General features: G+C 40.1%; 1 protein-coding gene across 2 annotated transcripts in view; it reads right to left on the bottom strand.

The window, feature by feature from the left end:
- Positions 1-23,150, bottom strand: part of AGMO (alkylglycerol monooxygenase) — a 121,722-nt gene that overhangs the window by 32,569 nt on the left and 66,003 nt on the right. The window contains exons 11-12 of one of the 2 annotated variants that reach the window (XM_035130284.2): positions 17,800-17,882; positions 16,612-16,717 (exon numbers count right to left, since the gene is read on the bottom strand). In XM_035130284.2, coding sequence (XP_034986175.1) covers positions 16,612-16,717; positions 17,800-17,882 — 189 coding nt within the window. Of the gene's footprint in view, positions 1-13,422; positions 16,718-17,799; positions 17,883-23,150 lie in introns of those variants that run through there. The other variant, XM_035130283.2, reaches the window with a different exon arrangement.

The following is a 23,150-nucleotide window of genomic DNA, read 5'->3' as shown; positions in this document are numbered from 1 at the left end:
GGTAACTGAACCCTCCCCACTCCTGTGCCTTACAGTCACTTTTTCATATATTTTTCTCCATTTCTGTCTCCATTACAGGAGTGAGATGGTATTGAAATAAGGGGAAAGGAGTCAGTTCAGTCTCCCACGTGCTCTTTTCAAAGCATGACACTTTTCTGGCATATGTGACGTAAGTTGTGTGAAATGCGACATGCCCATTGCCACAACATCTACCTTGGAAAAACTATAATCCTGATTAGTTTTATTACAACTCCTTGTGTATTGACATTCTATTGGCAATTATCAGGAAATTGGTGAATCCATCAACCACTCACTCTAAAAACAAATGTCTCCTAGTACCCTTGGCAGCTGTCTCATAGGCACTTTCTTCTGTTATCTTTCATTTCCCATGAGTGCAGGCAATCACATTGTGCATTCAAAAAAGCTAAGTAGCTCTTCATACGCACTGTGGACATTTATACTTACAGTGCCCAATAGTGAATAAATAACATGGTTACAACAATAGTAAAAAATGACTTTTCATCATTTCCATATGTTGAGGAAGCTGCAAATTTTCTTATCAGATTTGGACGGAGAAATTATCAGCTATATTTTGGTAACCTCAACACATGTTGAAATATATGTGGAAAGCTCATAGTAAGAGAATGAATACATGCCTTGCAATCCAAGTCCCAGTTAAAAAGATGTCAGATGGGTGGGCAAGACCTTTGCTTGACACCCTGGAGCAACATCACCAATCACTCAACACACAACGCTGGGCTGTGGACTCACAGCCTGATTCCGTATATGGCAGCTTCATATGCTGTAGGTCAGGCATAGGCAAACTTGGCCCTCCAGATGTTTTGGGACTACAACTCCCATCATCCCTAGCTAACAGGACCAGTGGTCAGGGATGATGGGAATTGTAGTCCCAAAACATCTGTAGGGCCAAGTTTGCCTATGCCTGCTGTAGGTAGATCTTCCAAATTTAAAAGGAGTATTTTGTATAAAGGCCTCACAATCCCTTTTTCATAGGATCATGGAATTGGACTCTGAGGGTCATCTAGTCCAATACCATGAAATACACACAACACTATTCCTGATTTTCTCTGTTTTGGTTTCTACTCAGAAATGCAGCGCAACAATATTTAGCAATGAATAAAGAGTTGAACATTTAAAGGGTGGAGATTAAAACTTTGGGATTTTATTGCTAATACATAGTAAGTTATCTCACAAAATTTTTTTTGCTGTTAACCACCCAAGTAATGAGAAGAAGGCTAATCAAAACAGTCATATACAATACCCACACGAGAATTTTAATTTTCTTGGCTCAAAGCTAGAATTTCTACAAAATTTCCATCAACCGATTCAAACTTGGGCCAGTTCTTGTTTGGTTTCCATTCCTACATTTCAGCTCAACAGTGCTTTCAAATATGTGTTGTTGCTCATAGGCAGAATATGTTTGTTATTTTAAAGCTGGGTAAACACAGTCATCCTTAACATATGTTTTTGTTTGTAGGGATACAGTTATATATTCTCACAAGTTCTCATTCACATTGTTAATCTAAGAATGACAACAACAAATATTTAGAGGAACATGTGGAAAATTTGCTGAAGCAAAGGGAGTTTTTTGTACAAGCAGCTGACTTACTACAAGAGTCTGAGCTGCTGGGATGAGTTTTTATCCAAAATTCCATTTTTGAATTTGTAGCTACAAATTTTAACAAATCTAACACACATCCTCATTGCTGCTTTTCTCTATTTTGGTTTCTACACAGAAATGCAGTGCAATAATAATCTTTAGCAATGAGCCCCACCCTGGATAAAAGATTCCTGCATTGCAGGGAGTTGAACTAAATTACCTTGTGGTCCCTTCCAACTCTACAATTCTATGAATAAAGAGATGGTTTCCTGCTAATTTATTGCATTACAGAAAAAGAAGCAGCAGCAGAAATCTGCTCAAAGAAGTAGCTTAAACAAAATCACCTGCTACTTTTAAAAAAGTATTTTCATTATCATTAATTTAGATTTACAGTGGTACCCCTGGTTAAGAACTTAATTCATTCCAGAGTCCATTCTTAACCTGGAACTGTTCTTAACCTGAGGTACCACTTTAGCTAATGGGGTCTCCCGCTGCCGCTGTGCGATTTCTGTTCTCATCCTGAAGCAAAGTTCTTAACCCGAGGTACTACTTCTGGGTTAGCAGAGTCTGTAACCTGAAGCGTTTGTAACCCAAGGTACCACTGTACAATGAACTTTCCAAAGCTAATGGACATTACCAATATTTCTTTTGACTTTTCCACCATAGTAATAATTTCACAAATTAAATTATTTCCGTCAACACAGATTCAAATGGTCCTTTTTTATTTAGACTAGGGATGGCCATCTTCTGCATTCTTATGAGCCACTTTGCTCGCCAGACATTCACGAACCACACCTTGGACAGGTTGCACAGATTATATTAGTAAGGCTTTTTTACATTGCTATGAGAGCTCCTCTAGGCTGCTCTTTAACACACGCAATTCTAAGGATTGTCTGACTTGACCTAGTTGGGAGTGCTGGCTGAGAGGGTGGGAGATCACCCCCCCTCCCTTCATAATCACGGGAGGAGCTTAAACCCAAGCCAGTAACCCTATGATGCCTGGAAAAAAATGAGAACATTTCATACATTTCAAGGTTAAAAAAATGAATTTTTCAGTTATAGCTGTAGAATAGCCTGCTAAGGTACACATTTGTTTTAAAAAAAACAAAAACAGGACAGTGCACACACATGCATGTATCAAATTCTCAACTTTAGGGTGGGATAATAACATAAACCTTAACTAAGTTTGTAAAACTCTGGTATCAAAATCAGCCTAATCTATCATTTTGCAGGGCACAGGATCTAAAGCAGGCATAGGCAAACTTGGCCCTCCAGATGTTTTGGGACTACAACTCCCATCATCCCTAGCTAACAGGACCAGTAGTCAGGGACGATGGGAATTGTAGTCCCAAAACATCTGGGGCGCCGAGTTTGCCTATGCCTGATCTACAGTCTTGGCTGCCCATGATGCCACCGGGTGCACTATTCACATACTTACAGTCCGTTGTTTGGGCTGCATGCAAAACAGCCTCTCATTGTGTGTGTTTCTTTATGGTCAGAGGGAACAGTCTGATTCTTGCCAATCGGATAACATTCAGCAATATCACTGAAGTATTAAATTACTAATGAGCTGCATTTTTTTTTCAAAAAGAGTTCATATAATTGTTGTCTCCAGACTTTAAAAGTTCAGAAGTTAACACACAAAGCATTTTAGAGTTTACAGATAAAAATTGTCCAAGTGAATTTCTGTGTTAGGGATGCAACCTGGAAACAAAGCTCCAGAAGACCTTTGTCTCCATTGCTTCTCTCGAAGTTTAGTTCAAAGGATTCCAAGGAATACAGGAAGATTTATTAATCCCGCAGGACTCATATAATGGTTGTTTTCCCCTTCTCCAACCTCCCTTCCAGGCGGAGTTCTTCATATTCTCAAATCCTCCTAAGAGCTGAGGCAGCGGAATTTTAGGCTCCAGCTTTAATGCAGGAATTCTTTCCCCTTGGGCTGGTAAGCGGTTATGTATAATAAAGTTCAGACCGAAAATTATTTTCCTTTATTAAGGTGAACAGAAAAAAAACAAAGAAATTGTTGGTAGCTAACTTGTTAACACAGCACCCAGTGTACACATTAAATTTATCTCAATTATCAATAGATTTCTACACTTATGCTAATGAGAGTATAATTTATTGTGACAATTTACTTATATATTGCCAAAATGTAGTGTAAAATTTTATTTATACACCTATCTTGGACAGCTGTACAAGTGTGCAATACACTATGGAACTACTTTGGGTCAGCCTTCCAATTAGACTTTTATTTCACTCTTTAATTCCCATAAATTTTGTCTACACCTTCTTGTCATCCAGCCAACAGATAATGCATTGAGGAGAGAGAGAAATACCAGGATCCACAGCTGGCTTGCTGCAGAAACAAAACCTATTTAAAGGGTTTTTCTGTTGACCATTTGAGATTACACCAAAGCTTCAAGGTCACAGTATATTAAGGTGCCATATAGCAAGTATTAAATCTGTATTCCTGTAATAATAGTGTCTGTCACCCTGAAGTTGCCCTTGCGGACCACTTACTAAAATGTTTAAACAGGGTCGCCAACTGCCTGTGAACTGATATGCTAGCAATTAGGAGTTTAGGAAAGAGGTGGGGAACTGGATCCAGGGGGTGGGTTGGATCCTGACCTCTCCCACTCCTCAGGGATCACTTTGACAGGTACACAGTCATTCACCTGACATTGTAATGTCAGGTGACAACTTCAAAGGGGCTTGCTGTCAGCGCCGATCAGCTGATTGGGGGTTGTCAACGAACCCTGTATTGTGTATTTCCAGGCACGATTTGTAGTCAAACAAAGCCACCAAGTGACATTTTCCCTCTGCAAACTAGCAAAGCTGTCTGCAAAGCTATTTCGCAGGGGGAAATGTCTGCCTGCAGAGACAGTTTGAATCCAAGCCACACCTACAAGCAAACAACCGCAAATGGACTCTCTGTTAGCGCCAAAGAGCTGAGAGCAAGTCCCATTTGCCAAGGCGCAATCAGAAAACTTGATTGTTCATTTGCAGTCATGTATTCACCTGTCCCAACACCTGACATCTCTCTCTCTCTCTCTCTCTCTCTCTCTCACTCTCACTCTCACTCTCTCTCTCTCTCTCTCTCTCTCTCTCTCTCTCTCTCTCACACACACACACAGTGTGGGGCAGATAGGTGTGGTTTGGTGAAAGCAGCCTCACAGACCTAATAAGGCTGCAGGTTGGATGTTCCCCATTGCTGATAAGAACTAACTACTGAGCTGCCACTTCAACATGATCAGCGGTTGTGCTGGTACCCTGTGGATGCTGAATAAGAGAGAGCATTAGAAGAATCCCACTGGAATGCACTATAGGCCTTTCTAGTCCAATATCTATTTAGCATGGTGGATTAAACCACAGAGCCTAGGGCTTGCCAATCAGAAGGTCAGCAGCTCGAATCCCGTGACGGGGTGAGCTCCCGTTGCTTGGTCCCAGCTCCTGCCCACCTAGCAGTTCTAAAGCACGTCAAAGTGCAAGTAGATAAATAGGTACCACTCTGGCAGGAAGGTAAACGGCTTTTTTGTGCGTTGCTCTGGTTTGCCAGAAGTGGCTTAGTCATGCTGGCCACATGAGCTGGAACCTGTACGCCGGCTCCTTTGGCCAATAGAGCGAGATGAGCGCCGCAACCCCAGAGTCGGTTACGACGGGACCTAATGGTCAGTGTTCCCTTTAACTTTTTAACTAATGACTAAACACCACCACTACCATGATGAGGGCTATGTCCCAAGTCCATAGTGGTGTCATGCAAAGCAGCACTTGAGAGGAAGCAGGATTTCCATTGGCTCGTATATATGAAATGTAAAGTGTGCTGATGTTATTTCATCTCACAAGCCTGACAGTAGTGATTAATTATAATCAGACTTTAGCTGAGAGGTAACACTGATGGAAATAGGCAGACTTAAGTGCCAAGTACTGAAAGAACTTGAGGGACTGTAATACAAAAATGGAAGAAAGTGTGTTAAATAAGAGATTGGGAAGAAGTATGAACCAGTATCAGACTAGCCTGAAATGAAGATTAACTACAGTGGTACCTCAGGTTAAGAACTTAATTCGTTCCAGAGGTCCGTTGTTAACCTGAAACTGTTCTTAACCTGAGGTACCACTTTAGCTAATGGGGCCTCCCACTGCCGCCACACGATTTCTGTTCTCATCCTGAAGCAAGTTCTTAACCCGAGGTACTATTTCTGGGTTAGCGGAGTCTGTAACCTGAAGCGTCTGTAACTCAAGGTACCATTGAATACTACTTCAACATAACGAAATTACAGGATATGCAGAAGGTAACAAAGCAAATCGAAGCATTATGTAAAATGAGTTGACCCCCTAACCTGACGGTACTATAATCATTCTGCTGTAATGTCACAATGATTTTAAAAAAATTAATAGTAGGAAGGGGAAGTGCAGTATAGAAGTACAAGAATTCCAGCTGGGAAACAGACATGGGAAGAAATTAATTGAGCTTAACACCAGACTACAGACTTTGAGGAATACTACTAAGCAGAAAGAAATAACTGTTAAGGAAGCCTGGAGAATACAATCCCATAAGAAATTGTTTCTTATTAAGAGGAAATTGAGATGGGGGGAAAAATAGAAACAGGAAATAAGAGACTGAAGTTGCAAAAATTAAATACAAAGAGGTAATGGAAAAAATATAGTTATGATTGAAGGTTGCAATAATTAGGAAAAAATAGTATTCCAATGTTTGGTGTGTGTGTGAAAGTGGATTTCAATTTATGCAGCTCCAGAATAGATTGTGAAGACTGTTTTGTCATTTGCTTTCTGCCCTTTAGCTTCTCAAGCATAAATCAATTAACACAAAAAAGAAAACATTACAGTAATTTGTTAATCAAATGTTATTGTTTGTAAATTAAAAGTGCACACACAGCCATTTTCTTATTTCTTACAACTGGCCTAACACTTCATAGACAGGACTATGTCTCTTCAAGAAGGTGGGTTTGAAGTAGAGATTTGGAATTTTGACAAAATGGCTTATCTGTATGTATAACATTATTATTTTACAATTGTGACTATACAGCTGAAGATATATGTTGACTGAAAAAATGTGAGAGTCAGTTAAGAAAAGTTAAAGTTTAATACTTTTACTCCCACCTCCCCACCCCGATGCTGCCAGAAATGGAGAACATTATACAAACAGGACAACCACTACTTCAATATGGTTTTTTTCTTGTTGTTGTTAGTATTAAAAGACTGGAAAGACATTTCTGAGCCAAAAGATCCTTCTATAGCAGAAGGAAAAATTGTTTCCAGAGAATTTTACACATCAACATAACTTAGCATAAAATGCAGAGAGGGTGATTTCAGTCTGCTTTTTAAAGTTACATTCTTTCCTTCAATGCATGCTTATCTTTATCAATGCATGACCTATGTGATTATTTAAGCAATACTTGTTTTAAAGGAGAGAAGACATACCCAGAATTAAGAACACTTTCAAAGCTGCAGTAGTTTATTTATCAAATGGAGCAGAATTATAGACCTAAAGTTATCGATACACTTTTGGAATATGGCCAAATGTTTTCGTCTGAAAACTTCTGGCGCTGAATAAGAGCTATACCAGGTGCTACAACACATGCTGAATTAGGTATTGTGAATGTATCAACTGTTGCAGAGCTAAGGGCATTACAATATGGGATTTGTATGTGAATACCTACCAGTACTTGGAGGAAAAGGTGATATATATAAATCCTAACTAGACAAACTAGGAAGAAGGAGTTGTTACTGTGCCAGACTTCACAGGAAAAAATAGTGGTGTTTTATATTGTGATCTCTTAAGTTCAGCTCTAGGTCTGACTTCACTAATAATAATATCACTTAGGAAATGTCAATATGAAATTCAAAGTAAAGTAAACATGGGAGAGAATACTTAAAATTGGGAGAAAAGGAGATCAGTGAAGTCTCTTGATAAGGGAGAATTCACAGGTCGGTAGATATAATATGCGGAATTCAAAATGAAGCAAGCCATTCTACATTAGAAGCAGCACCATACATTTACTACAGAGAATTACTACTGAATTATAAGAACCACTTACCATCTGCCTGGCAGGGGGTGGCAATTGTGGTCTGGCGTGGCCGAGCCACGGTGGTTTTCTAGTCCCTCTGTGAAAGGGGGAGAATGTCTCTTCCTCCTCCACGGGCTGCTGGGGCTTGCCTGCAGTTGCAGACAATTATGGGTGACTGGGGGCGTGGTTTAGGGAGCAGACCAGAGGGAATACTTCATTTCCCTGGATCCAGACAAATTGGGCCAGTCTGGGTTTTTTGACTACCTCATAGCAATTGTCACAACTCGTTGGCATATAAAGCATTGGGTTGGATCATCAGTCAAGGTGGAGTGGGTGGGTGCGTGTTGAGAGCCCCACACACAACTTCAAGGAATTGGGTCCAGGGCAAGGTGCTTCTGCCTAGATACTCAGGTGGGGGCTGATGGGGCATAGTACTCTCAAAAAATTGTATTCTTGGAGGGGGTCACCCCAATATGATGTACATTATGGGGCAATCCTTAACCCAAGACTGACCTGCCAAACCTTCAACCATCAGACATGCTGGATGATTCAGGAATCAGGATATACACCCAATGCGTATTCCAAAATCTACTGACATCTGTAATCAATGATCCCAAGATGTTTGTCCTGCGATTATTGCCTGTTCTCATGTCTTGGCCCCCATGGTCTCAGTGCCCCCTAGGCCTGTGATGAACTACTCTGCATGAAGATACTGTAGATTAAGGCCCAAGAATTTGGTACACATTAACAAACAAAATAGCCTTTAATCGTGTAAAGCAGCCTATTGCAATACTATTCATTGTATAAAAAGAAGCTTGTCTTAAAGAGGTTCCCAATTTATGTATTTGCAACTATGCTTATTTATTACATTAATATCCTGGTTCCCCTCCCTACTGAGCTCAATGAAGTGAACATGGGGTTCCAAGTCAGTCTGCCGTCCAGGCACCTACCAGGCAAAGAGCTGCTTACCTTCAGCAAGACTGCCACATCGTATGTTTTCTAGTTTCAGATAAGCAAACGGGCTCAACGTATATTACTGACAAAAATTGGACTGGCCCTGGACTAGCCAGATAAACTAAAATGTACAGTGATTTTTCCACATAGTCCCAACTTTATATCTAACACCCTTCTAGTTTTTATCATCACCTCATTATTTCCATTCTTCGTTCAGATTGTCATGGCGACTAGAAAATAGCAGCTTTTTTGTGTTACAAATCCCTGCACTCCCCTGAGGGGCTGGATTACTGCATCATAATACCAGTATCTGTTAGTTAATACCACAGACTTCACCCAACTTCAAAGCAAAGATGTTAAAGTCTCATTTTCCACTACAAGGCAGGTGCATTTTTATTACTTCTTTTTTCAAAATTGCTATGACTTCACATGTGGATAATCCGCCAGCAGCCATTACTGAAAGCTGGGCTGTAATTGTTATGGAACATGCAACGTCTGAAGCACTAAAGTAACACTACCACAGCCTTCTAACAATTGACTGGAACCAAGTGTTGCATCATTAAAGCTGAATTACAACTCAACCGTGCTGTGTTTTCCATGTGTGCTTTGTTAAACAATGGTACAAAACGGCTATAATTTATAGAACCCTAATTTACTCAAAACTCACGTAGGGCAAGAACAGCCTGACAGTAACTGCTGGCTCTAATTTAGCCCAAAGTGTCATGAATCATAATGAAAAGTCTGTTTTGTTTTGGTTTTTTGGTGTTTTTTTAAATGGAGATGGAAATATAGTTGCTTTTACATTTAAACAGCCTGTCAAAAAGGGTAGACTCTGCATTTGTAAAACAGATTTGAAAATGCTTGGGGGAAGATAAGTAAACTAGCAAAAACCATCCCTTTCTTAATTGATTTCTTAAGGAAATTTTTCCATTTACATCTGGTTTAGTCTGAGGATTGCTGGTTTGATGAGAAGTGATTTGATGCCTATTGCCTTTACCTATATGATGATTTTCTACAAAAGATTGAGAGGTAAGATGTGTTTTATGGTATTGTAGATGCCTTTTGTCATAGTGTTGTAATGATAATAATAATTATGATAATGATAATCATAATCATAATAAACTATAGTTGATTAGTAATGATACAGTGCTATTTAAAACACCAGTAAAATATAACAAGATAAATAGTCTGTTCAATTTACAGCCTTTCACCACAGTGTACTCCAGCTGGAAATATTTCACCATCACACTGGTATGCAAAGGGGTGGGGGGAGAGTTTAGCAAGCTCTGCAATCTTTCGGCTTAGTTCCGGAAATTTTGCAGTGCCCAGATTCCACTGGAAAGTATTTGGTCACTCAAATGTTGCCTTGGACAGAAACTTGTCTCCTGGAATAGAAATCACACTAAAACTGCCAGCATCCTTGCGCAGACAGGCTCTGAGAATATATATTAGGCAAGACCTCTGCCAAATCACTTGCATCTCAGGCCAACAGTACCTTTCAAATAGACTTTGAATGCCAGCCGCCAAGCAAGAATTCATTATACCATGAATAGTTAAATATTATTTTAGCTTCCACATCTGCAGTTTTAAGGTTATACAGTAGCAATTCATTTACACTCTGCATTATACCTGTCCACAGGTTTAGGCACAGTGGCCAATCACAATATTCACACTTCTCACTGGTAGCTTAACAACCTTCTTTTCTTTACTTAAAATAGATGGCTACACTGAATGCAAGAATTTCCAAAATATTTTTTACTAATCCACAGAGAAACCGCTACAGCTATTTTAATGGGTCCACATCATAGGAAAAACATTATAATAAATGTTTAAAATAACCCAATGCATCTGGTGGTGCTTCAATGTCTAATAAGTAGCTAATAAATTAACTTTTTTAATAAAAAAACTAGCTTATCCAGATTAAATCAACTTGTATTATTTTGCATATATCTGCATGCAAATGCAAAAAAGTCTGAAATTCCCTGTATTATGAACTTTCATAAATACAAATAAAAAACAAGCTACATTACAAATTCTATTGGGCTGTTACAGCCATGGAGAATGCAGATCTGAGGGAAATAAAATGCAAAGCATTATTTTATTAAATTTCTGTTGGTGTCCAATAGGCAATCATTATAGTAGCCTATAACATACATCCTAGTCTGCAGCACTATTAGAAAAATAATTATTGACTCTTATTGACTCTTATTTACTAAGGGTTAATGCACCCAATACCTTTCCATTCAGGTTTGGTTGACTATGAAGATACCACAAGGATAAACTAGCCCAATCTAGTAGGAATTATTTGCCCAAACTGAGGCTCAAACCCATGGCTCTGAGATTACGAGTGTCACACTCTACCAACTGAGCTAGGCGAGTTTGTCACTTATCCCCATATCTAACAACTCTATAGTCTTGATAGCTATACAGTATTATTACCTCAAAACGAATATACCTCTAAAGGAGAGATTGCAGTTATGTCCTCCTTGGGAACATCCCAGAAAAGGGCAACCAAAGCAATCAAGGCGATGGAGAAACTACAAGGAAAGGTTACAAAACCTGGGGCTTTTTGGTTCAGATAAAAGGTGAGTAAGAGTATGATAGAAGGTTATGACAGAAGGCATAAGTGAGAATTTGTAATTTTTTTAGAGAACTAAGTTGCAAACAAAATAGGCATTTTTAAAGGGATTGGTTAGTAAGATGAACTTGGTTTCCTTTATTATGATTTGCCTTGATGTCCATTTCTACTCTTGCGTTCTTTCCATGCCTGACTTAAAGTTAAAGGTAAAAGGGACCCCTGACCATTAGGTCCCGTCGTGACCGACTCTGGGGTTGCGACACTCATCTCACTCTATTGGCCGAGGGAGCCGGTGTACAGCTTCCAGGGCATGTGTCCAGCATGACAAAGCCGCTTCTGGCGATCCAGAGCAGCAGATGGAAACATCGTTTACCTTCCCGCTGTAGCGGTACCTATTTATCTACTTGCACTTTGTCATGCTTTCGAACTGCTAGGTTGGCAGGATCAGGGGCCGAGCAATGGGAGCTCACCCTGACTTAACAGTGATTTAAAATGTCTTTGGATAATATTTTTAGTTTTTCAGGATGTTCCCCCCCCCCAACGGACAATTTTGTGTTCTTCATTACTAAGGTAGGATGTTTTCGCTGGGGGAAAACAGAATTAAAGTAACCAGATTTCCCTATTTTAAAATATGTACAACCTCTATTTTTCCTATCCAATACACATGTACACCCTCCCACATACTACAGAGCAAGAATACTTAAAAGTCTGGATTGTTTTAATAGCATGAGTTGAATACCACACATAAGATGAAATCGTAAGGGAGATGTCATACCTGGGAAATTACAGTATGTGAAAAGTTATATGTGCAAAATGATATAATTACACTTGATGGCAGTAATAGCACATACTGGAGGATATTAATAGCTCTTGAAAGCCTCACAAATGATGAATCTTTTAGTCAAGAAGTAATAGGATGAAGAAGAGGCATAAGTTATCTATTTCATGGGATCTGCATAAAGAAAGGAGTCGTGCCACAATTTATACTTAGGGATCAACTTAAAGGAGGGAAGCAATAAAACTTTCTGTTTAGATATAATGGTCTTAAGGTCTCAAAAACTATTAGAATGCTGAATTAAAACTTCTTAGTGGTGCTAGTAAAATAAACATTTTTTTAATAAAAAAAGTTTAAGGAACCAAAATTTAAAAAAAACAGCTTGGAACCAACATTCTAGGAAAGTGTTCTAAAGCAGAAAAGAGGGGGAAAGCAGGTATCATGAAATTAAAGCCAAAATTATTATCTTTTTATTTTTTCTTGTTATATTTGTCCGTTTTGTAAATTTTTGCTTTGGTGGGTTTTCCGCCATTTATATTGTTAATGTTATTTGACTGAAATTTTATGAATTTCATTATTGCTATTGTTCTTATATGTTTTTGTTATTATTTCCTACTTTTCTGTATTTTTTGTGTTCGTATTTTGTAATATTTTAAAGAATCTAAATAAAGATTAATAATAATAATAATAACAATAATAATAATAATAATATTCAGGTTCCCACTGATTCAGCAACGACATTTTACATTTTTTATATTACAAACCTTAATTTGTAATGAGCACATTAGATCTGATTAAGGTTTGTTTCACAACCCTCTATGATCCAGAACTACACTCTATGGTCCAGTTCACATTTGTAAAGCCATCACAAGGCAAGTGTGAATACTCTCAACCAAGCATCCCTATGTGGTGATAGGTGGTACTTTCTACATCATGATAACAGACAAGGTGACTGAAATGATAGATTCTACCTGTCATCACATGGAGAAGCACCTATAATAGTCACCATATGAAGCTGATGAGTTAAAATAACCTGTTACTCTACCACAGGCATCCCCAAACTTCGGCCCTCCAGATGTTTTGGACTACAATTCCCATCTTCCCTGACCACTGGTCCTGTTAGCTAGGGATCATGGGAGTTGTAGGCCAAAACATCTGGAGGGCCGCAGTTTGGGGATGCCTGCTCTACCACATCAATAGTACAATGGAACTGGACCTACAGACCATCTTTATCCAGGGCATTTGCAAGTCAGAATGATAGGATGCTAACAGGAATATGCGATGGAACATTCAGCCCAGCCCCACTGATACACATAGTTGAGGGCAAACAGAAAGTTGGGACAATGTACTCACTGAAACACCAAAGGAAATACTGACCTTTAGGATCACAAATTCTCCTATGATCTCTGCCATGTATTTTTGGCCCCCTGCATTGCTAGTTTCTACAATCAAGCTAAGAACCCTGGATTCTCCTTTATTCAGCATGAACTTGAGAAACTGCTGGTCCCTATATCTTATTGTACAAAGCAAAACACATGCAATTAAAATAAGTATATATTATTCCCTGGACTACCCATACCTTCCTCTCCCTCTCCCCTCTCTCGCACACACATCCACCAGTTGCTTACCTGTGTCTATTTTAGATTATAAGACCCTTGGGTATGAACCTCCCATGCCTGTCATTTGTAATGGGTACCACAGTCATATGTAAAAATACAGTGAATTTAAGCTGCAGATAAAAATACCCAATCCTTTTCTCCACAGAAGGAAAAACTGCAGTTGAGAAGCATTGTCTTTTCTGTAGTGGTCCCCACAACAAAAAACCATCCCTGCTAGCCTTCTTGAATGAGCACCATATTTTTCTAGTTGTTGTTCAGATAGACCAGGCATCCCCAAACTGCGGCCCTTCAGATGTTTTGGCCTACAACTCCCATGATCCCTAGCTGACAGGACCAGTGGTCATGGATGATGGAAATTGTAGTCCAAAACATCTGGAGGGCAGAAGTTTGGGGGTGCCTGAGATAGACATTCGGTGAAACTTAACTAGCTTGCTTCAGTGATTTTTTATTATTATTATTTTAGAAAAACATTTTGTTTTCAGCTGGTAAGAAGGATAGAAGTTAAAACAATTATACAGAAGTTTGGTTCCATTCTATTTAAGACAGAAGGTGGCCACCCACCAGGGCAAATATAAAGCTCTTGCCTAATAAATGCAGTTGTTATCTGACAATCAGATCATATTTGCAGAATTTTCACTACTAGTTAAAAATGTTATGTGAAGTGTGGGTGTTAATTTTTCAGGACATGAAAGCACCACTTGAGCAAAGTCAAGATTGCATATTTTAAATAGATGAAAAATGTATTCCAAAATACAGATATAATTTCCTTTTTATTTTAGTAAATGCAAGCACAATAGAAGACAAAGGTAAATATAATCAAGATGATTAGTAACAGCTTCTATGAATTGTTACTTACTGTGGGCAAAATTCAACATTGCGCAAGTGGGCTTCCACCCAAGCAACAGAACTTCAACTTTCTGGTCCTTCCCCCTGCAGCCCCCAACACACACTGCAAAATCTGCTCCAGCAGGTTCCCTACCCTCCAGAGCAAATTTTGAGGGGATGAAGGGTTCTGCAGGAGGAGTACATGGACAGCATTGGATACAACCCTGTAAATATAACATGTTTAAAATATTTACATTTAATACATAGATTCTTGGATGGGAAAGGGTTACTTTCCGATTATATTTATCTGAGAAAGACTGTACTTTACACTTGTACACAAATGTGTATCACCGCTTATTATTGCCTCAACTTGTCAAATAGGAATGACATAAATACTGCCAGATGTTTCTTTTTCAGCAAGAACTGCAGAAAACATCATTTCCAGTTTCTTGCAGCCACAACACAGTCTTACAACCACAAGTTTCCAACAAACATTTTGTTTACTTTCCTGTGATGGAAGTAATGAAGTCTCATCTTCAACAATATGCTTGACAGTTTCAAACTTGACTTTTTTTTAGTGTCCCTCAACTAGTTATAAATATATAGTGATTGTAATTAAGCCCTGTAAAAAATTCTTCTCTTGATTTTACCACCTGAAACTGCAGCTGTTGGCTGACACTATCAAAGCCTCACAATTCCAAACTCACGTGCAAATCTCATCAAGGGCAGACATTTCTAATTGATTCCAGAAGTCTCTCTTTTGCTCAGATCGGGGGCAGGAGAAGAATAATGAGCAGCTTCCAAACAGTGGGCGCTGAGCTTCAGGCATGGAGATTTTAAAAGCTCTAACTTGGCTGCCCTGCCAGAAATGCAGAGCAATTTTACGGTCAATTGGCCAGAGCATCTGGAACCATACATCATCATCTTTAGTTGATGGTGGTGAAGCCAGCTCACACACCAGCTAAGGCTAAAGTCAGTAATGACTCTGTCACACCTAAGTGGAAACTAACTTAATCTACTGAATGTAAGGTTCAACTATGATTTCTTTTCTCCAAGGGGCATTATTACCCCCAGGGCTCTTGTCTTGTCAAGAAAGTCCATCTTACTAGTCCACAATGGCTGGATTTTCTCTTTAGCAAAGATAACAGAGAGAATTAATATTACAAGCTCAACTTGAATTTATTTAGATCTAGGTGTGCTGACAAGGCTTTTTATCATGAAGCTTCATGGGAGCTTCCTTCCTTCACTTCCTTCCTCCAACATCTTATACAGCATGGGAGTAGGCTTGGCTATGGAGTGGCTTGCAGTTCTTACATTTGACAGGAGAGCACAGCTGTACATCCCAACCAATACCCAGGGTATGAAAGTCTTTCCTACTACAGAGATGAGTAAGGCTACAGAATAGCATATATACACAGATGATACTAATATTTGAATGATAAAAATCATTACTGTCCAAGCTACACAATCAGCTTTCCTGTCTTGCAAATGATGTGTGGTCAAATGTATTTTTGAAGCGTTATCATACAAACCAACAAAATCAATCAGCAGGTTGAAAAAGATCAACATGTACCGTGAGCAATTATGACTCTATCGTATTGCATACAAATCTCGTAAGTAGTGTTATCTGTACACCATTTGAGTGCTTACTGCTAAAGCCAAAGCAAAATACAACTGCTGTATTCTGACAAGGCCTTTCTCTCCATCCTGCCACCTTTAGACACATTTGGTGAGGACACATTTGGTGGAACCCTCTTTCTTGGGAGGCCAGCCTGGGTCTCTCTCCGTTCTCCCTTTGTCATCAGGCAAAGGCTCCCCCCCCGCAACACCCAACAGGCATTTGGCTACTAACTGGCTGTTGTGGAAGTGTCTTCAGAGGGTGGGTTTGGTGCTTTTGTGTGCCTGTATGTGTGTGCTTTTAAATGGTTTAAAGTGTTTTCAATGCGGTTACTTACTTTTTTTAACCTTTGTATGTGTTGTGTTTTTAGTTGTAGCTGCTTTAAATTATGTTGTGAGCTGGCTTGAGCCTGCACCAGAAGAAAGGTGGGATATAAAATAAAATAAATAGGATCATATCTGGTTCATGGTGCTCACTACACTCTGTTATGCTTGCAAGCACTTTTTAAATATTGCAAACCTCTGAGGTCCAGAAACATATAAAGTTTATTCTTAAAATAAATATATGTACTATATGATAAATTACGTTGCCTTACCTCATATGTCATTGACAGAAGTGCAATGTAAGTTTTCAAGTAACCAAGTTTGTGCAGGACAAGGAAAGTGGAACAGCGGACAGATTCCAAGAAGGGAGCTTCAGGTCTAAAAATAAAGAACTGAAATTTGTAAGGTCTATTTTTAGTTCACCAGCTCAGGGTTTGGTTGGCATGTATCCTTGAAGTAAAGAAGAATTTCAATTACCCTTCTAAAACATCAATTGTGGGCCCAGTCACAGTGTCACCCTCCCCCAGGGTCAGTGTCATAATATACGATTAAAAACTCAGGCAAACAACAATGGCCCGAGTTAAAAATGGTCACAACTTTATTGATTACAAATGTAGGTGGAATTTTAGCTCAAGCATTGGGTGCATATGCATTCTAGCCTCCTGCTAGAGGATGTGCCAGGATTATGGCATTCCCAAGAAACTGATCTACTGATCTATGGCCGCTGCTGGAAGTCCTATGGCCTGTCTGCTCCACACTTGACTTCAGGACAAGGACAGCCACCGAGACCCCTTTTCAGGGTACCCTGAAAACACCACTGGATCAATACTGGGTGATGCACCACTTCACCCTATGCTTGAAGACTAGGATTCCACCCTATGCCTTTAACCACCAAAAGTCGTGACATTTTCCTAGGTGGAAGGTAAAACCTCTAGACTGGCCAATACAGGGAAATTCTTTCCTGGCTCTGAATACGACAACCAATTCCAACCACAGCAAGGTCAGGAGATATACGGGAAGCAAAATAAGGTTAAACTGTGAACAAAGAGAATAGAGTGCTGTTAAAGCTGGCTGGGAGTGGTTGGAGAGCCACACATTGGCTAGGCTGCACTAATGCACATTTTGTAAAGGAATTCTAAACCTCCACCATTGTCACATTTTTGTATTGTAAGAAACAATTTTGGCAATCCACGGTTTCTATAAATGGATTTCCACCCATGGAGCACTCCTCCTGGAGAAAAGGGCTAGGGAGATTATCTTCACTGACTTCTCTTTCAACCTGAAAAGCTGCTCCAAAGGGTTGGGGACACTAGAGTTCCCATAAGGAGAACAGGGAAAACTGGCAAAAACTTCCTCCCTTCCAGCAGGATCCTCTTTCTTTTCACTGAAGTGACACTCTGAATCCAACCCAAGAGGCTGCATTTGCAATATAAAACATACAGAAATGCACAATTACTTACCTTTGCTCTATAAGGAATCCAATGGAGGTTAGTGTCAGGATAATGTAGCCAACTCTCATGAGAATAGTTACCTGTGATAACGTCTGTTAAACCAACAAGCAGACAAATTACTCATTTAGGTTAACTCTCTGGAGGAATATTGAATTCTAAACTTACCAGTGAGGCAGTCTGAACTTTCACTCTCAATTATATTACTTTGTTACTGTCTGCTTTTAGAGTAGTTTGATACTTTGAATCTTACAACTAAAAATCGACTACAGATTCTCCATTCCCTCTTAATGTCATTATGTTTCAAGGCTGAAGGTTACAAAAATTTGATATTTTCTCCCAAATTGTTCTTCACACAATGTTAGCCTTGAAAATAACTCCTTCACCATTATTATTGTTTCCTCTCCTGAAATTATTTGAACCCTCAACGACCTGAACCAAAGAAGTAGACCTGTTTTCTAAATAAATACTGTATCACATATCTGCTCCCCGCCCCCTGCAAACTGTTAATAGCATTACATCTTTGTATTTTCCAATCTTGGCTCCCTAGAGAGCAGTGGCAACTGAAAACACTATCCTATAAAAAGGGGGGGAAAGAAAAACAGAAAAGAAAAATGAAGCCAGTTAGATAATTTATCACAGTTTCATGAACTCACATTTATGCCTTTGCTTCTTAACAATTCAATATATTGACCTAGAATCAGGGGAGCATAAATATCTGATTTCAATGGAACATTTGTTTAGATATATTCCATTCAATATAGATATAAAGATTCAGGACTTGAATTCTCAACAGAGATTAAGCAAATAGGGTAAGGTGACAGGGTTACTACTGGCTTAGGGCCCTGATGTATATATAGTGGCACATTTTTCTGCCTCCCCAGTCAGACTAGGAACAGCAGCAGCAACAGTTTGCCAGCAAATAATGGTATAAGGATTACATCAAGGAAGGGAACAGAGACACACACAATTCTTTTGTAATGCCCTGATGTTTTCAGACAGGACTGCTCAACTCATGACTTTGAGAACGACATTTACATTAATTGGAGAGGGCCACACCAAAAGGTTACCTACACAATGATATTTTCTTACATTTCAACTCATTTGGTTAACACCCCTGTAACCCCATAGAACGCTCTGTTCTCTACAGACCACCACACAGTGGTCTTCAACCTTAGATTAGCAAGCGTCATTGGAATGTTGAGCCAAGCTCTTTGCATCTCTCTTCTGTTCAGAACAGAAGGGAAAGTGGAAGCAGTGCATAGTTAAACTATGAGATTCGCTCCCACAGGAGGCGGTGATGACCACCAACCTAGATAGGCTTTAAAAGAGGAATAGGCAAAAACGTGGAGGGAAATGGTTATCAGTGGCTACCAGCTATGATGGCTATGCTCTGCCTCCACAGTTTGGGGCAGCAGTGCGACTGAATGTCAGTTGCTGGAAGGCACAGGAAGGGAGAGTGCATGAGGGTTTCCCACAAGCATCTGATTGGCCACTGTGAAAACAGGATGCTGGACTAGATGGGCCATTGGCGTGATCTAGCAGGCTCTTTTTAGGTTCTCATGTTAAGCAAGAAGAGCAAACAGCCTCTTGGGTTTTAGAGGTGCTGGTTTGCAGGAGCCACAGGAGGTACTGGCCCATCCATGGATGGCCACCACAGGTTTCACAGTTAGACTGTCCCCTCTCTCTTCTTTCTATAAAGCTCAGTGTATATTCTTCCATTTCTCTTTCTCTCTTTGCCTCTACCTAACCTCCTTTTTCTCTGTTCCCACATGCCATCAAATTTTCTGCACCCCCCATTTCTTACTCCCACTTTGTTTTGCCACAAGTCTTTTTACCATGTTTCCATTTTTCCTATACACCCTGCAGCACTCTCTCTGCGTGCTTATGTTTCAGTTTACTTTTTCCTCGCTCAGACTCAATCTCTGCTTCATTTCTGCTCCTCGCTTCCCATCAGCAGTTGGTGGCGTAGGGCAGAGCTGCAAATCCACCCTCATAACACCAGCATTGCTGCTGTTCAACTGGAGACTGCTGCTGTGCGGATGAACAAGAGGGGATGTCAGATTCGCTCTGCCAGTGCCTTGCCATCAACCCGGTCCTACGGTAGTAAACTGCAGCAACTCCAGTGCCAGAAAAGTGGCTCTGCCTCACCACACTCACTGCTCGTGCTTGCTATATATCTACTTCTTCCTGCTGACTTTAGTAGCAACAGCACCCAAGGCTTTTATTTCCCTAGAAATTCGCACAGTGATATCGTGCAATATGCTGCCTTTGATTTTTGTGCCACATCCAGTGCCATTCCACTAGAGGGCCCCCCAATCCTCGGTAAAAATCAGGAATCTTCACCTGTGGAAGTGCCACTTGTGCCGATTTCTCTGTTTCTAATTCTGCCACATGTAAAACGAAGGGGAAAGATATATGAAAACAAAAGCAGTTGCTTTTGATATTATTTTTAAGGAGGAAAAGCACGGGATAACCAATCTATTGACCAAGGGTGATTCCACCCGAAACTTAAATACATTTACCTTAAAAAATAAAAATAAAAGAAGAAGCATAAACTGCAATGGAAGAGTCCTATAATGTTAGTCTTCATAGTAGAGCCTGAGATTTCTAATTCAGACTGCAGGGCTCAATAGTAGATGGAAATGCATGAAGCTGTACTAGGAGCTTTTTGAGCTCAATAAAAAGTTTTCCTGAAAGAATACCACAGCCTTCACAGTGATCCCTTCCCCTCAAAGGCATCTGAGGGAAGGATGCTGTTGGACAGGATTCTCAAATTTAATAGCAGTGAGAAGTCCTTTTGTCCATGTTTGGAGAACACATCAAACCACAAGATCCAGGCTATTTCTGAGTGGGTTTTGTTTTACTGAAGAGTCAAAAGGCACCCCCAGGGATTTTTAACCAAAAGTTTTAACTCCTTTTAAACCTAGAAAACAGATTCACTGCCTTTAAAAAAAACCAAAACACAATCTAACCAGTTTCTTCCCAGGACAAACTATCAAACCGCAGATTTACTGCTTCACTTCAAGATAGAAAAATGAGGGAAATTTAATGTAACAGTACTTCACATTGTTGTTTTTGTTGTTTTTTGTTTTTTGTTGTTTTCTCAAAAAGCATTTTGGCCAGTAGGCAAACCTCCCCAATAACTCATCATTTTGTATAAAAATAAAAAAGAGAAATGTGTTCAAGTTAAATCTCAATGTATAGCTTTTTCCCATGAAGCAAAAAAGATTGTGTGAGATATTTTAAGCTCAATTTTGGGAGGTGCTGCCAAGTTGTTTTTAATGCAATTTCATAATTTCTTGCATTACTTTTGTGGTTTTTACATGGGTAGCACTGTGGTCTAAACCACAGAGCCTAGGGCTTGCTAATCAGGAGGTTCCCAGTTCAAATCCCCGCGACAGGGTGAGCTCCAGTTGTTCTGTCCCAGCTCCTGCCAACCTAGCAGCAGGAAGGTAAACAGTGTTTCCGTGCACTGCTCTGGTTTGCCAGAAGCTGGCCATAGTCATGCTGGCCTGGCCACATGACCTGGAAGCTGTCTGTGGAAAAATGCCGGCTCCCTTGGCATATAGAGCGAGATGAGCACCGCAACCCCAGAGTCGTCCGCGACTGGACCCAACGGTCAGGGGTACGTTTACCTTTACCTATTGCTGTAAGGAACCATGTGGTCCTTTGGAAGGGCAGGTTACAACATAAAAAAAATACATTTTCTAGAGAAACTATCTACTTGTTTAAAACATAGAATGAAAGAGTACTGTGCTCAGCGCTCGCTCCCCCCGCCCCCCAGCCATTCTTGTCTTGCCTCTTTCTCCCCAATGGCTTATTTCATTTAGGAGTGCTGAATACAGCTAAAGAATGTGCTAGAACTGGCTCTGGACTTTAGTGGACTCTGGTTGCAGCCAGCCAATTTCAAAGCCAATATAATCACCTCCCTATGTAAAACTGAAATCCTGTGGCTAGTAAATTACCATGCAAACTCCCATTTAATGAAAGCAGAGTTACTCTGACCTGCAACCTAAGCAACAACGTTCTGGTTTAAAATAAAACAGATATGAAAACGTCCTGAGAAAAGAAAGGTACAGCAGCCCTGTGGAGTGGCTTGGTGACACATGGAGGGAGAGATAGAGATCATACTCACTGTCCCCACTCCCAGGCTCCATGTGTTTATCTGAACAGCACCTACACATCTGAACAGCAACTGATTTAAAGATACAGTACTATATTATCTCTCACTGGTGACCCATAAACCATGTTGTTTCCAGACACAGGGTGAGTAAATCCCATTGATAAATTGTTATTACTGTAAATAGCATTTAGAGTTTTTAATATACATTGAAATACTATGCAAATATGAAACCTCTCTTTTTCTCAGTAACAACACTGGAATGATACACTTTGTTGGCTTAAATAAATAATAATGAATGTTTCAGCTGCTAACCCTAACAGGGTGATTTGTGAGGATGTGTCATCCTTATTTATCCCATTACGATGCAAGAGGAGATTGACACTGGGAAATAGTGCAAGATCTGAATCAGGGACATTTTGGCTCACAGCTCATACTCTTAAGTCAATATACTAATTGAAATCTTAAGTATAAAGATGTGTAATGTGAAGCCCACTCCACTTCCCGTTGGGGTGGGGTTGCAGTGGACCACATGACCACCCACTCCCCTCCGGGGGGTGGGGACGTTGTGGTGGGTAGGCATTGGGTGACCTTCTGATGGGGGAGGGGAGGCCTGGCCATCGCCTGCCCCTCTATGCTTAGGTGTATTCCGTTAAAGGAATCCGGGGGTGTGGATCTTGTCCAAAGCCCGGGGCGGGACTATGGCCATGCCACAACCCTTCCGGGAACCAAGGGGGGAGCTTGAGTTGGTTTGCATCGACGGGGCTCCTCCTATCAGTGGTTTACCCTACCAGACTTCCTGCACACAGGGGTCAGATATAGCCTGGTCTACTCAATGCCTAAGCCAGTACTCCTCACATTCTGTAACCAATAAAGTTGTGGCCTAAATTTGTCCAATAACATTAACCTTATATCACGTGTCGTAGTGTTTTTATTCCTCCCTGAGGGGGTGGTTGTGGGGTCTAAACACGCAATAGCTCATACAGACAATTTTTCAACTACAATATGTTTGCACATATATTCAGTCATGGGAGTCATTTGTAGATATTATCAAGTGTTTGCAAATTAAAGATATGTGAACACCTGACATCTTACACAATGTGCCCTGAAGACTGAATAGGCCAAGTGCTGTTGGGAGGGAAAAAGTTCAAGAAACGAGAAGCATGATATGGAGAAGGGGTGACAGTTAGATAGAGCAAGGAGATCTAGAAGTCAGGAGCAGCAGGAATAGCCTGTGCAT

The sequence above is a fragment of the Zootoca vivipara genome, chromosome 12, assembly GCF_963506605.1.
Source record: "Zootoca vivipara chromosome 12, rZooViv1.1, whole genome shotgun sequence".
Lineage (NCBI taxonomy): Eukaryota > Metazoa > Chordata > Lepidosauria > Squamata > Lacertidae > Zootoca > Zootoca vivipara.
Note: the sequence above shows the minus strand (reverse complement) of the source record. Positions and strands in the feature narration are given on the sequence as shown.